This window comes from Trichechus manatus, unplaced genomic scaffold (genome assembly GCF_000243295.1).
Source record: "Trichechus manatus latirostris isolate Lorelei unplaced genomic scaffold, TriManLat1.0 scaffold00039, whole genome shotgun sequence".
NCBI classification, from domain to species: domain Eukaryota; kingdom Metazoa; phylum Chordata; class Mammalia; order Sirenia; family Trichechidae; genus Trichechus; species Trichechus manatus.
The window spans coordinates 6,027,601-6,044,590 of NW_004443975.1; the positions used below are offsets into that span (position 1 = coordinate 6,027,601).

At 34.1% G+C, this 16,990-nt stretch overlaps 1 protein-coding gene across 1 annotated transcript in view; it reads left to right on the plus strand.

Moving 5' to 3' along the window:
- Positions 1 to 16,990, plus strand: part of CATSPERE (catsper channel auxiliary subunit epsilon) — a 169,773-nt gene that overhangs the window by 54,223 nt on the left and 98,560 nt on the right. The window contains exon 10 of the mRNA XM_012555409.1: positions 11,369 to 11,885. Within this exon, the coding sequence (XP_012410863.1) occupies positions 11,369 to 11,885 (517 nt within the window). The remainder of the gene's footprint in view (positions 1 to 11,368; positions 11,886 to 16,990) is intronic.

A 16,990-nucleotide genomic window follows, 5' to 3' on the forward strand; every position in this document is an offset into this window, starting at 1 on the left:
TTTAAAAACTGATGGAAATGAAAGGGAAAATAGACAAATCCACAATTATAGTTGAAGATGGAACAAGTAGACAAAAAATAAACAAGGATATAGAATAGAACTGAATCTAGCTGACTGATACAATCAACTGAATCTAACTGACATTTATAGAACACTCTTCTCACTGCAGCAGAATACATATTTCTGACAAGTGCACATGAAACATTTACCAAGATAGACTACATACTGAGTTATAAAACAAATATTAACAAATTTAAAATCATACAAAATATGTTCTCTAACCATATGGAATTAAAGTAGAAATCAGTAGCAGAAATACATTTGGAAATCCTCAAATTCTTGGAAATTAAACAACACACTTCTAAATAATTTCATGTGTCAAATAGGATCTCATGGGGAAGTCAGATACTTTTTGAAAATTAGAATATAAGATTTCAAATTTTATAAAATGCTGTTACAGCAATGCTCAGAGGGAAATTTGTAGCATTAAATGCTTACATTAGAGACTTCTATTTCTTGTCAAGATGGAGTAACAAACAGGGCTTGAAACATCAAAAAATTGAAAAAAGTGTGGGATTTAAATTGTTTATTCGTAGTGAAAAAAATCACATATCTTATCTAAATTATATAATCTGTTTATATATCAGGAAATTGAGGTATAAACATATTTAACATTATGGCAAAAGAATTAGTAGAAGAAATGGTTTTAAAAATTAAATCTGGAGATTAGTACTAGGAATAAGGAGAGATGGGACAAGAGATTTTATTTTTCATCATGTTTCTTTTCTCTGACCTATTTTGATTATTACTATGTTGATGTATTTATTTGATGAAGGTCAAACCAAACACAGCATTTGCCATTGTTATGAGCAACTTTTAAAAACATATTTTTTGAAATGTAACAAATATGCTGTAAAGTGCACAAATCTTAAATGTACAGATCAAGATCAAATTCTAACACTCCAGAAAGTTCCCTTGAGTTCTCTCCCAGTCAGCACCCCAAAGACGACCACTATTCTGGCTTCCGTCACCGTAGATTCGTCTCACTTGTTTTGAAAATCATATACCTGGAATCATATAGTATGCATTCTTTTGTTTCTGGATTTTTTTTTTCTTTCTCAATATTATATCTGTGAGATTAACTCATGTTGTTGTGTGTAGCAGCTGCCAGGTAGTATTCCACTGTATGAATATACCAAAATTCTTATGTTTTGTTGATGGACATTAATTTGTTTATACTTTGAGACTATTATAAATAAAGCTACTATAATAAAAAAAATTGAACAAAATGTATAAAACGATGTTTTCAAGACATTGGGCATCAAGATGAGTTCTTCACTTGCCCCAGCTTAAGGCCTTGAGAGAGTTCCCAGGCTATGAAACAGTGAAGAGGGAAATACCAGTAGAGTCCAGCAAAATCCCTGAGTTGAAGAGATGGAGCTGACAGGAGAGACCAAGGTGGCTGGAATTTGCAAGGCAGAATATCAGTGATGAGAGAGCTGCATTCATATAGAATTTCAGAGATCAGATAGGGTCCCCCTCTTTGTATTCAGCTGAGTCTTAATAAATGTATGCCTGTGGGGAAACTATCCAAGCTTGGGGAAAGAACCAACTGAAATAATTAGGAAACAGAACTCAAGAGTTCACACAGGGATGGGAATAGTACCTGTTCTAATCAGTCAGAATGAAAAACCTCATATCTTGGGGTGCTGGGTAGAGTACTTAGAAGTGTCTTGCTTCAGTACTAAGGAATAAATATTTCTAGACTGCTTCTCCGGTCCTACCTAACAAATATTGAAAGCAACACTCAAAAAGATCCAACCACTTCCAAGTAGCTTAAAAACAAAACTCAAGAATATTTATGAAAATACAAATATATCCAGCATGCAAATAAGTAAAAGTCACAATTTCTGGCTTCCAATAAAAAATACCAGACATGTAAAGAAGCAGGAAAATATGATCAATAATGAAGAGAAAAATCAGTCAATCAAAACAACCCAAACTGACACAGATGTTAGAATTAGCAGACAAGGACATTAAAAGAGTTATCATAACTGTATTTCCTATATTCAAAAATCTAGAGGAAAATATGAACATGTAGAGATATTAAAGATATTTTGTATAAAAATACTCAAATTGAGCTTCTAGAGATGAAAACCATGATTTCTGAGATGAAAAAAAAGACACTGAATTACCAGAAGGTTAGAGATTACAGAAGAAAGCATCACTGAATATGAAGATATAACAGTAGAAACTATACAAAATGAAATACAGGGAGAAAAAAGGCAAAAAAAAAAAAAAAAAAAAAGAATCAAAAGAGCATCAGTGAGCTGTGGGGCAATTTCCAACAGCCTAATATACATGTAGGGGAAGAGGGATAGAAGTCTTTGAAAAATTAACAGCCAAAATTTTCCAAATTTCATTAAAACTAAAGACTAAAGATCCAAGAAACTCAGTAAACCCAAGCACAAGAAACATGAAGAAAAACTATACCAAGGCACATAATAATCAAATTTCTCAAATCCAGTGATAAAGAGAAAAACCTTAAAAGCAGCCAGAGGAAGAGTATATGTTTCATACAAAAGAACAAAGATAAGGATTTCATCAGATTTCTTATTGGAAACAATGCAACTGAGAAGACAGTGAACCAACATCTTACAAAAAAAAAAAAAAAATGTTTTTAACTAGAATTCTGTAGCCATGAAAATATCTTTAAAAAATGAGGGCAAAATAAAGACATTTTCAGACACACAAAATTGAGATAATTCATCACAAGCATACCCACACGGGAAGAAATTTGTTAAAGTGAGTCCTGCAAGCAGAAGAAAAATGGTACAAGATGGAAATATGAAGTGAAAAATCCTTGGAAATGGTAACGACAAGGTTACATATACAAGATTTTTTAAATTATTGTTTGAATATCTTTATAATGTAAGTGATTGTTTAAAACAAAAATAGTAACAATGTAGTATGGAATTATAAATATATAAAAAGAAAATGTATGACAAAAATAGCACAAAGGACAGGAGGGGAGAATGGCAGTATATTTTTGCAATGTGTTTATATACTAAATTTGAAGTGGTATATCATGTGAAAGTCTATGAGAGGTTAAAGCTGTCTACTATAATCCTAAAGCAACCACTAAAATGACAAAACAGTTATAGCTAATAAGATGAAATAGAATCATAAAAATTCATTTAATTCAAAATAAGACAAAAAGGGAAACAATAATACAGGACAAGTAGAAAACAAATAACAAGATGATAGATTTAAGCCAAACCATATAGATAATCACATTAAATGTAATTGATATAAACACTATAATTAAAAGGGCAGAGATTATCAGATTAGATTTAAAAAGCAAGACCCTGTATAGTGCGTATAAGAAACAAACTTAAAATAGGAAGACAGAAATATCTAAAAGTAAAGTATGGAGAAAGCTATACATGATTTAACATTAATTAAAAGAAAGCTACAGTAGCTGTATTAATATCAGACAAAATAGACTTCAGAGCAAAAAATATTACCAAAGATTAAGAGGGCCATTTAATAATAATAATAGGGTCAGCTCATCAAGAGCACGTAAAAATTATAAATGTTTATGACTTTAAGGACAGAGCTTCAAAGTACATGAGCAAAAACTGGTGGAACTGCAAGGAGAAATAGATAAAACCTACAATTATAGTCAGATATTTCAATATTTCCTCTCAAAAATGGATAGAACAAATAAATGAAAATCAGTAAGAGTAGGAAATACTTGAACAATACTAACAACCATCTGGATCTAATTGACATTTATAGAACATGCCATCCAACAACAGCAAAATGCATATTCCTTTCAAGTGTACATGGGACATTTACCAAGATAGGCCATATTATGAACCATAAAACAAGTTTTGATGTGTTCAAAAGAATTGAAGTCATACAATGTATGTTTTTTGACAACAATGAAATTTAATTAGAAACCAATAACAAAAGATATCTGAAATATCCCCAAATATTAGGAAACTAAACAACACACTTCTAAATAACCTGTGAGTAAAAATCCAACCAAACAAATAAAAAAGCTAATTAAAAAGTATTTTGAACTGAATAAAGTAAAAACAAAACATGTCAAAATTTGTGGAATGCTGGTAAAGCAGTACCTAGAGGAAATTTATCACATTTACAGGCTATATTTAAAAAGAATAAATATCTCAAATCAATAAGCTTCCACATTAAGAAACTAGAAACATAAGAGTAAGTTAAACCAAAAGTGAGCAGGAGAAAGAAAATAATAAAAATCATTGAGTAAATTAATAACACAGAAAACAGAAAAAATGCAAAGAAAATCAATGAAACCAAAAGCTAGTTCATTAAGAAGATAAAAAAATTGATAACTTTTTATCCAAACCAATCAAGATAAAAAGAGAGAAGACACAAGTTATCAATATCAGGATTGAGAGAAGTGGAATCACTACAAAATCTACTGCTATTAAAAGGTTAACAGAGGACTGTTATGAACAACTTCGAAGCAACAAATTTTTAAAAAATGAGTGAAATGAAAAAATTTCTTGAAAGACACAAATTACCAAAGCTTACTCAAGAAGAAATAGGTAATATGAATACTCCTATATCAGTGAAAGAAATTGAATTTATTGTTAAAAGCCTTCCCACAAAGAAAATTCTATGCCAAGAGGGCTTCACTGGTGAATTCTACCATACATTGAAGAAATAGATGATACAAACTCTAAACAAACTCTTCCAAAAATTGAAAAAGAAGGAAGTACTTCCCAATTCATTCTATGAGGCCAGTATTATTTGACACTGCAACAAGAAAAAGATATTATAAGAAAATAAAACTACAGACCAATTTCCCTCATGAATATAGATGTAAAATTCCAAACAAAATTCTAGCAAACAATACCCAACAGTATATCAAAAGGAAAATACATCATAATTAAGTGAGGTTCATCTCAGGAATAAAATGGTAGCTTACAATAGAAAAACAATCAATATAAATATAATTTACTATATTAACAAACTAAAAAAGAAAACTATATGATCATCTCAATGGATGCAAAAAAAAAAAAGAATTCGACAACGTCTTTGATAAAAAGCAATCATCAAATTTAGGGATAAAAGTGACTTTCCTCAACTTGACAAAGGACATTTATGAAAACCTACAGCTAGTGTAGTACATAATGATAAAAGACAGTATTTAGTCCACTCAGATTTAATATAATCATTGCTGTGTTTAGATTTAACTCTATTATTTTGGTATTTGTTTTCTACCACTTCTGTTCAACATTGTACTGGATGTTCTAGCAGGTGTAATAAGTGAAGAAAAAGAATAAAAGTCATCCAAATTGGAAAGAAAAAAGTAAAACTGTCTTTATTTGCAAATATTATCAGATGTAAAAAAAAAGCTGATGGAATCTATAAAAATGCTACTATGGTTAATATGTGTGTTTATCAATATTGCAGGATACAAGATCAATATACAAAAATAAATTGTATTTTTATATGAGAAATAAACAATCATAAATTGAAATTTTAAAAAATACCATTTATAATAGCACCAAAAACATAAAATACTTAGGGATAAATCTTACAAAAGATGCACAAACTTGTATACTGAAAACTACAAAACATTACCGAGGAAAATTAAGACTGAAATAAATAGAGAAGTATATTATTTTCATGGGTGGAAAGACTCAATATTATTAAGATGTCAATTCTTTTGAAATTAATCTACAGATTCAGTGCAACACCAATCAAAATTCCAGTGGACTCTTTTGTGGAAGTTAATAAACTGATTATAAAATTCATATGGAAATTCAAAATAGAACAAAAAACCTTAAGATATCTAGAAATAAATCCCACTGAAAATGTACAAGATCTTGGTTGAGATAAAAATATTATTAAAAAAACATTAAAGAAGACTTAAATAAATGGAGAGCTTTACCATGTTTATGGGTAGGAGCATAGGATATTATAAAATTTTTAATTCTTCTAAAATTTATATATAGATTCAATGCAATTCCAATCACAGTCCAAACAAATTACTTTGTGGAACTAAATAAACTGATTTTGAAATATTCATTAAAGAATAAAGAGCTGAAAATTGGGAAGGAATGGAGTAGCAGAGTATTTCTTCTACCACATATCAAGATTTATTATAAAGCTGTAGTAATTATGACATTATAAAAATATGTATAGCAGCTTTTTCCATAGTAGCTTCACACCTTGTCAACCTTTGTTTTGTCCGTTCTTTTTTACTTAAAACCTTTTAGTGGGTGTGAAATGATATTTTATTGTGGTATTTTATTATTTATTTATATATAATAATATAGCCACACCAGCTTTCTTATGTAAGTGCTTGTATGGTGTATTTTTTCTACCCTGTTACTATCAACACATCTGTGGCTTTATATTTAAGGTGTGTTTCTTATAAACCACATATAGTTGGGTCTTGCTTTTTTATCTCGGGTGACAACCTCTTAGATTTGACGTAATTCTTGCTATGGTTAAGTTTTAAGTCTACCCGCTTGCTATCCGTTTTTTATTAATCCTGTTTGTTCTTTGTTCCTTTGTTTCTTCTTTCTTGCCTTCTTTTGGATGAATCATGTATTTTTTAGTATTTCTATATTATCTCCAGTGTTGATTTTTTAAATCAAAACTTTATTTTTAGTGGTTGCACTTGGCTTTACAGTAATCATCTTTAACTTGTCAGACTCCGATTTCAAATAATATAATACTACTTCACAACAGTATAAGAACCTTATAACTGTATAATTCCATTTATACCCCATGCACTTTTTGTATTCGTATTACGTATTGTGCTTCTACAGTATGCTATAAATCCTACAATATATTGTTTATATTTTTTCTTTAAATAGTCAACTCTCATAAAGATAAAGAGAGAGAGATGGAAGGAAGGTGGGAAAAAAGGAAGAAAAGGAGAAGAGAGGAGCACCAAGGAAAGGAAAAATGTGCTTTATTTCTTTCTGTAGACCTAGAGTACCTTCTGCTTTTATTCCCCTCCAGCCTAAAGAATTGTCTTTAAAATTTCTTGCATTGCAAGTTCTCTCAGCATTTGTCCATATTCAAATGGCTTTATTTTTCACCTTCATTTTTACAGGATATTTTTCACAGAATATAGAATTATATAGGTTGATAGGTGTTTTTGGTTGTTATTGTTTTAGCATTTTTAAAGACGTGATTCCATTATCTTATGAGCTTCATCATTTCTGGTAAGAATTCAGTCATTATTTTTATCATTGTTCTCATATATGTGATGTTTTTGTTCTTGTTGTTTACCTCTAGCTGCTTTTAAGACTTTTTATCTTTAGTTTTTAACAATTTGATTTATTATGTGCTTATATGTGATTTCCTTTGTATTTATTCTGCTTGAGGTTCAACTGAGCCTATTGGATTTCTGGATTGATGTCTTTCATAAATTTTGGATGTGCTTGGTCATTATGTCTTCCAATATTTTTTCTGTCCTATTCTCTTTTTCCTCTCCATCTGGGACTTCAGATCCACATATATTAGACCATATAATATTGCCTCACATATTTCAAATGCTCTGTTCATTTCTTCAAGTTGTTTTGTTTCTTTGTATTTCAGTTTGTATGATGTTGTTGTTAGGTGCTGTTGAGTCAGCTCTGACTCATAGCAACCTTGTGTATAACAGAATGAGACAGGGGGCCTTTATAACTGTTTGAAACTGAAGAAATGAGAACAAGCACGAACTACTGTTTTTACAGGGTATTGTATGAGATGTGTGCATTTTGGCAGGAAAAGTAGAAATTTTGAAAATTTTTATGTGGTACATATATGTACCTTGGGACTCTGGGGTAGAATTAGTGAGACAACATTTGTCCCACAGAACTCTAAGGGTAGGTGTGATGGTTAAGATTGTGTGTCAACTTGGTTGGGCCATGAGTCTCAGTGTTTATATGTGATCACCCCCATGCTGGGATCTGCTGTGAGTAGCCAATCAGTTGAAAGAGAGTTTCCTTGGGGTTGTGGCCTTCACTGAATATAAGTGGACTGACTCTCTGGCAAGGCTCATGGGCTTTTGCTTGCTCTAGATCCTGCAGCTGCCTCCTGTTCATCTGACCTCCTGTTCATCTGACCTCCTGTTCTTGGGACTTGAGCTAGCAGCTTATCTGCCAATCTTAGGATATGTCCATCTTCACAGCCTGTGAACAAGAGCCCTGCTCGTCAACCTACCGATCTTGGGTTTGTCAGCCCCTGGGGCTACATGAATCAGGAGAAGCCTCTATCCTGATCCACGGACTTGGTACGTTCCAGCCTCTACAATCACTTGAGCCATTTCTGTGATATAAATCTCTCTATATATATATTTATATGCTTTACTGGTTATGCTTCTCTAGAGAACCCAGCCTAAAACAGTAGGCTTGTATAAAGTAGCAAAAAAAAGAAAAAAGAAAATCCATACTACCTACCAAAAATTCAGACACAATGATTCAGCTTGCTTTCATTAATGAAAACACGTTATCAACCAAAAAATTCAAAGCAGAAGATAATTGAAGAATGACAGATTGACCTTTTATTTCCTTTATGTATGATGTCCTTGATGTCATCCCACAACTCTTCTTATCTTCTGTCATTAGTGTTCAGGGCATCAAATCTATTCTTGAGATGGTTTCTGAATCTAGGTGGGATGTATTCAAGGTTGTACTTTGGCTCTTATGGACTTGCTTAGATCTTTTCTTCAACTTCAGCTTGAATTTGCATATGAGCACTTGAAGGTCTGTTCCACAGTCAGCCCCTGGCTTTGTCTTGACTAATAATATTGGATTTCTCCATCATCTCTTTCTACAGATTTAGTTAATTTGATTCCTGTGCAATCTATCCAGTGAGGTCCATGTATATAGCTGTCATTTGTGTTGGAAAAAAAGTATTTCCAATGAATAAGTCATTTGGTCTTGCAGAATTCTGTCATGCTATCTCCAGCATCGTTCCTCTGACCAAATATTTTCCAACTACTGATCCTTCCTCTTTGTTTCCAACTTTCACATTTCAATCACCAAGAATTATCAACGCATCTTGATTGCACATTTGATCAATTGCAAACTGTAGCAGTTCATAAAAATCTTCAATTTCTTCATCTTTGGCACTCAGGGTTGGTGTGTAAATTTGAATAATAGTCATATTAACTGGCCTTCCTTGTAGGGGTATGGACATTAATCTATCACTGGCTGTGTCGTACTTCAGGATAAATCTTGAAAATGTCCTTTTTGACTATAAATACAATGCCATTTCTCTTTAATTTGTCATTTCTGGCATAGTAGACCACATGATTGTTGGATTCAAAATGACCAATACCAGTCCTTTTCATCTCACTAATGCCTGGGATATCGATCCACAAGTGTTCATTTCATTTTTGTCAACTTCCAATTTTGTTTGAGTCATACTTCATACATTTCATGTTCCAAGTATTAATGGATGTTTACAGCTGTTGCTTCTCATTTTGAGTCATGCCACATCAGCAAATGGAAGTCCTGAAAGCTTTACTCTATCTGCATCTTTAAAGTCAACTCTACTTTGAGGAGGCAGCTCTTCCCCAGGTGTATTTTGAGTACCTTCCAACTTTCAGCACTATATCAGACAATATTCTATTGTGATCCACAGAGTTTTCATTGGCTAATTTTCAGAAGCGGATAGCCAGGCCTTTCTTCCTAGTCTGTCTTAGTCTGAAAGCTCTGCTGAAACTTGTCCACCGTGGGTAACCCTGCTGGTATTTGAAATATGGTAACATAGCTTCCAGCATCATGGCAACACTCAAGCCACCACAGCACAACAAGCCAATACACAGGTAGGTGGTGGTCAGTTTGCATACTTGCTACTAATCTGTTCTCAAGTCCACAGCTTCTTTCCTTGGCTTTTTCTAGTCTACTCTTAAGCTCATCTAATAATTTCTCTATTTCTGATATACGTATTTTTTTTTATATCTAGCATTTGTATTTGGTTCTTTCTCATAGTTTCTCTATCTCACCTGGAATTCCCCATCTCTTCACTCAGTGTTGCCTCTCTTTCCCACTAGATCCTTCAGCATTTTTATCATAGGTATTTTCTCTATTTAGCAAGGCTTTGGATCTTAGCACTGGCGAGATTCCAGAGAGCTCTTCATACTTTACAACTGAGCCACCAGCTTTCCAAATCCTGGGAAAGCTATCTCTGCTTCATGGCCTAGCTGCCAGCTTTCTGATCACTGGGGAATTCTATTCCCATCCTCATTTGCCCCTGGCTTTCAGGAATTGGGGCGATCTCTCTGTTTCTCTCTCTTGTTTCCCTGTTTCCAATCTTGGCAAAGAGATTCTTTACACTCTGGGTAAAAGCAAAGCCTCAGAGGGAAGGTTTCTCTCAACTCTCCTACCCCACCACCAGCCTAGGGTAGCTAATACTTAGAATGTCTCAGTTTCTCTCAACTCACCTGCCCTGCTACCTGCCCCTCCCTGCCTTCAGAGAGCTACGCCATATATTTGGAAAAGGCCCTAAATACCTCAGGGGAATCTCTCTCTCAGCTCCCCTGCCTCACCCCCAAGTCTTCCGGCTTACTATGCCCAAGTACTAAATGAAGACTCATGGGAAAGTCTATGGGTGGGTAATGACTCATTCTGTGGCTGAGTCTTCTCGGAATTCTCATCTATGATGCTAACCCACATGCAGTACTTAAAGGTTTGCCAAAAATTTGCCTAGTTTCTCCTAACCCCTGTCTAATTTTTTCCTCCCATCCTTCTGTCAAGATTGGGAATAGCTATGGGTCTCTTATAGGAAGTGCTCGCCATTTTATGGATTTAGTTCCTTTAGGTTCTTTTGGTCTCTGAAGGATTTTTTTAAAAACCTGTACTTTTCCTTCTTACTGAGCCTGTTTTGATTGTTAGGGTAAGAGTGGCAGTTTTTTATGACATTTTACATTCTAATCTCACAGGTTGTTTAAACAATTGTTTCTAACCTATTTGCTCTTTGAGGATCGTATCAGACACTAACGTTTGAGATGTCTTATATATTGACGTTATGAAACATTAAGGTCAAAGGAGCAGTCCTGGCTAGAGCAGATAAAAGGAAAAAGAAAACTGGTGTTCTCTGAGGATTTAAGAGAGTTATGACTTATTATCCCTACTGATGGAAACATCATAATGTAGGAGAGAGTAAAACTACTGGGATAATTTATTTCTATCGTTATATATAATACATTTCTACATCTGAAGTATTATTCAGACGTATACTAAAACAAAGTTAAACCTTAGTAGTTGCTACTTTTTATTTTTAAATGTAGTGCATTAGAAAACAGGAATGGTTAGAACTGTCCCTAAATTGAAGATTTTTCTAATTATTTTCCACTTTATCACAGTCTCAAGGAAAAAGAAGCAGCATGGCAGTCTGGACAGAAAATGAAGTTTATCTTGGTAGTCCATATCAACCCAGTGACACAAGACAACAAGAACCATATAATTTATTTAGATTTAACAAGATAATAACTACTACAGAACTGAAAAATCTTCTACGTCTGTCATCGACTGCTAGTCTGACCATACACTCTGTTGACTATACAGCACATCCTTTGGAACTTGCCTTATTGTTAAGTTACTGTGTTGCATGCACTTCCAGCAAAAAGATTTACCTGGTAATATATAATGAAGATACAAAACAGTGGATGTACCAAGACTTTGCCTTAGATGTCCCTATTGACAGTTTTTTAGTTTCCCATTTTCTATATTCAGCAACGCCAGAATTACTACTATCGGACAAACACAGGATCTATTACAGTTATCATAATTTCACAGTTTCTGGAATTTTACAAGCACCTGTGGAAAATGGAAATCTATCAAGGTTATCACAGAACAGCAGTATTCATGATGTGTTTTTAGGTGAGATATTCTCATTCTGCAAAAATCGTTCTAGATCTCATAATAAATATCTTCCTTATGAAGATGTAACAATTTTAAATATACTACTATATGATGCGTTTTATGGCTAATGGTACATGTTTTACCACTTAGAAAATGAGTAGATTTTAAATTCGACCAACATTAACTATGATCCCACAGAGCAAAATGGCAAACTGAAGTACTTTTTTTCAGGGTTTCATTTTGGTCAATCAGCAGATGCTGACTAAACAACTTACATATGTTTCTTCAGTGTGGAAGTGGTGGAGTGTGGTGGAGTTAGATAGACCTGGATTCAAATCCATAAACAAGTCATTTAACCTCTCAGTTTTCTAATCTATAGTATAGGACTGCTGTGTTGATCGGAAAAGGAGTTATATATAAAATGCTTAGAAAAATGCTTGCCAAGGGGTAAACCTTTAATTAATAGTAATTATTCTTGATCTTAGGAGTCCCTGGGTGGCTACTAACCGAAAGGTTGGAGGTTTGAGTCCACCCAGACGTGCCAAAAGAAAGACCTGGTGATCTACTTCCAAAAAATGGAGCCATAGAAAACGCTATGGAGTGCAGTTCTACTCTGACACACATGGGGTCATCATGAGTCAGAATTGACTTGATGGTAACTGGTTTGGTTTGGTTTATTCCTAGTGATCTTATTATTCCTAAGGTAGTCTCCTAGACATTATAGGAAATGCAAAGAAATACAAAGCTTGATCCTCAATAAATCTAGTTAAGAGTTAAATTAAACTGGAATTTAAAGGAAATATTGCTTAATTTGTAATCACTCTTTCTTGACCCCACGTCACCCTTCAACTTCCAACTGTTCAATTTTTCTGCTCCTCTTTACAACAAAACTCCAAGAAAGTATTACGTAGTTTCACTTTTCCCCCCTTCCTCTTATTCTTTCTTGAATCCACTCTAATCAAATGTTCCATGAAAACCGCTCTTATCAAGGTTATCAATGGCCTCCACATTGCTAACCCAATGGTCAATTTTCATTCACATTATATCACCTATCAGCAGAATTTGAAACAGTTCCACATGGCCTTTTTCTAGAAACACTTTTTTCAGTTGTGTTTTGAGACACCAATTTCTGCTCCTCCTCCCACTTAACTAGGTGCTCCTCCTCAGCCCACACACTCATCTTCTTATCTTGATTTCTAAATAGAAAAGTACCTCAGGGTTTGGTTTTCACACATCTTAACTCTATTTACATTCACTCTTGGCACACCAGTGGCATCTCTACCTTGAGCTCCATGCTCCTATTTCATACCTTCACTTGGATGACTAGTAAGCATCTCAAACTTAGCACATCCCAAACTGAATTTTTTATTCCCTCATTCCCACCTAAACCTGCTCCTTCTCCCATCCTTCTCGTCTAATAAACAGCAACTATTTTTCCCAGTCTTTCGGGTCAAAGACATTTATCTCATCTCTGAATCCTTCCCTTTCACATCTCACAACCAATTGATTGGCAAGTCCTGTGGGCTCTATCTAAAAAATATATCTAAAATCTATCCCCTTTTCACCACCACCACTCCAGTCCAAGCCACCATCATCCCTAGCCCATACATACAATATTGTTTTACATGGTCTTCCTGTTTTCACCCCTGCATATCCCCATCCTCCTCCAGATTAGAGTCTACCTAGCAGCCAGAGTGAGCCTTTAAAAATATGTGTAAAGTCATTTTATTGCTCTGCTTAAAACCCTCATTTGGTTTCTTATCTCACTCAGAATGAAATAGAGAACACTTACCGTGGCCTGAAAAGCTCTATGTGATCTGGCCCCTAGGCTCTGATGTCCTCTCCTATCACTTGATCCCTCATTCACTGTACCCTAGCCAAGACTGACCTCTTTGCAGTTCCTTGGATATTAACTGTCTCATATGCCTAAAATATTCTTTGCCTTGATATCTATATGACTCTTATACTTAATTGAGGTTTAAGTTCAAATATCTCCTTATAACAGAGTCCTTCCCTGACCTTACCTAACTTACCATATTCTGTCCCTTACAATTTTTAATTTTTTTTAAATTTTACTGAGCTAAAATATATATAACATAAAGTTGCCATTTTAACAATTTTTAAGTGTACAATTCAGAAGAGTTAATTACAATCATCGTTTTGTACAACCATCACCACTTGCTCATCACCCCAAACTTGTTCCTCATTCCAAACACAAACTCTATACCCATTAAGCAGTAACTTCCATTGTCCCCTACCTCTAGCCCCCAGTAACTTTTAATATGCTTTTTGTGTCAATGAATTTGCTTATTCTAGATATTTCATATCAGTGGAATAATGCAATATTTGTCCTTTTGTGTCTTGCTTATTTCACTTAGCATAATGTTTTCAAGGTTCATCCATATCTGAGCATGTATTAGAATTTCATTCCTTTTATGGTTGAATAATATTCTATTGCATGTATATACCACAGTTAGTCTATCCATTCTTCTTTTGATGGACGCTTGGGTTGTTCCAACCTTTTGCTTATTGTGAATAATGCTATAATGGGTGAGTAGTGTCTGGGGTCTTAAAAGCCTGCAAGCGGCCATCTAAGATACATCTATTGGTCTCATCCCATCCGAAGCGAAGGAGAATGAGGAAAACCAGAGATACAAGGAAACAATCAGTCCATAGGACTAATGGACCACATGAACCACAGCCTCCACCAGCCTGAGCCCAAAAGAACTAGTTGGTGCCCGACTACCACCTCTGACAGGGATCACAATAGAGGGTCCCAGACAGTGCGGGAGAAAAATGTAGAACAAAATTCAAATTCACAAAAAAGACCAGATTTATTGGTCTGACAGAAACTGGAGGAACCCCTGAGACTATAACCCCTAGACACTCTTCTAACTCAGAACTGAAGCCACTCCCAAAGTTCACCTTTCAGCCAAATATTAGATGGCCTATAAAATAAACAATACCACACATGAGGAATGTGCTCCGTAGATCAATCAAGTATACAAGACCAAATGGGCAACACCTGCCCAAAAGGAAAGATGAGAAGGCAGGAAGGGGCAGGAAAACTGGACGAATAGACACAGGGAACCCAGGGTGGAAAGGCAGAGAGTGTTGACACATTGTGGGGATTGCAACCAATGTCTCAAAACAATTTGTGTATAAATTTTTATATTAGAAACTAATTTGCTCTGTAAAGTTTCACATAAAGCACAATAAAATGTTTTAAAAAATGCTATAATGAACATTGATATACAAGCATCTGTTTGTGTCCCTGCTTTCAATTTTTTCGGATATATACTTAGGAGTGGAATTGATTGCTTGTATTTGCATGGCCATGCAAAATTACATGATAATTTTATGTTTAACTTTTTGAGGAACTCCCAAACTGTTTTTCACAGAGGTTGCACCATTTTACATTCCTATCAGCAATACCCAAGTGTTCTAATTTCTCTACATCCTCACCAACACTTGTTATTTCCATTTTTGTTTTGTTTTGTTTTTGTAATAACCATCCTAGTAGACGTGAAGTGATATCTCATTGTGGTTTTGATTTGCATTTCCCTAATGACTAATGATGTTGTGCATCTTGCCATGTGCTTGTTGTCTCCTGTACTCTTCTTTACTTTTTTCCAAAGTACTTATCATCACCTAACCAATTATATGTGTATTTATTTAGTAACTGAATTTTACACCAGAAATAAGCACTATGTGACTTTGTTATATTTGCTACTTTATTCACAGTATCTAGAGCAGCATATAACAGGTACTTTTTTGAATAAATAAATGAGAAAAAGACTTAATGAGTACTCACTATTTGTGAGGCACTCTGCTAGAGGTTGGGAGCTATAACAGTAAATTAGACACAAATCCCACCCTTTCAGAGTTTACAAAATAGTAAGGATAAAAAAAGTAGATATACAAATAAAGCAATGTGTTTAATTCCATGATGGCAATATAAGGTGCTACAGAAGTACACAGACTGTGTAACTTACCCAAATCTGGGAGGGTTAGGGAAGGCTTCCTGGAGGAATTGTTGTCCAAACTGAGATCTGCTGAATAAGAAGAGGTTACTTAGGCAATGAAGACAATGACAGCAATGGTGTGTTCAGTGGTGATGAGAGATAATAGGGTATATTCTAGGAATTGAAAGACGATAAACTGCTGAAACAGAGTTCCCTACAGAGAGAAGATTTTCTTCTGGAGAAATAATTAGAATTATGAAAGGTCTTATAAGCCATATGAAGAAATGTGAAATTTCTCCTGAGGGCCTTGGTGAGTTTTAAAAGGTGTTAAACAAGCAAGAAGCAGGAACATATTCATATTTTTAAAAGACCATATGGCCACAGTTATAAGGAGATAAGATTAGAATGATAAATTGGGGATAGATTTTAGAAGACCTCGAATACTAAGTTTGAATGCTATACTAAAGGCCACTCAGAGACATCAAAATAATAAAAAGTTTAAACAATACATAAATGTATAAGGTATGAAGTTAAAGGCCGTTAGCCCTCACCATTCCCATCCCTCAAATATAACCACTATTACAAGTTCCTGTGAATTTTTCCAGAATTTTTAAAAAGCAAATAGAAGTTATAATGGGCACAAAATAAGAATACCCATTTTACCATTGCTATTTAACAATGTACTGTAAGTTCTAGCCATGACAATTACACAAGAAAAAGAAATAAAAGTCATCTAAATTAGAAAGGAAGAATTAAGACTATCTCTTCACAGTTGACATTATCCTATGTATAGAAGATCCCAAAGAATCCACAGGGAAGTTACTAGAGCTAATAAATCAATTTAGCAAAAGCTACAGGGTAAGATCAACACACAAAAATCAGTTTGGTTCTATAAACTTGCAATGAAAAATCTGAAAAGAAAATCAAGAAAGCAATTCTATTTACAATTATATCTCAAAATAATAAAATATTTAGGAATAAATTTAACCAAGGAAGTTAAAGACTTGTATACTGAAAACTACAAAATATTGTTGAAAGAAATTAAAGAAGACACAAATGGAAAAGCATCCCATGTTCACAGATGGGGAGACAACACCGTTGTCAATACTACCCAAAGCAATCTACAATTTCAACACAATTCCTATCAAAATTCCAACA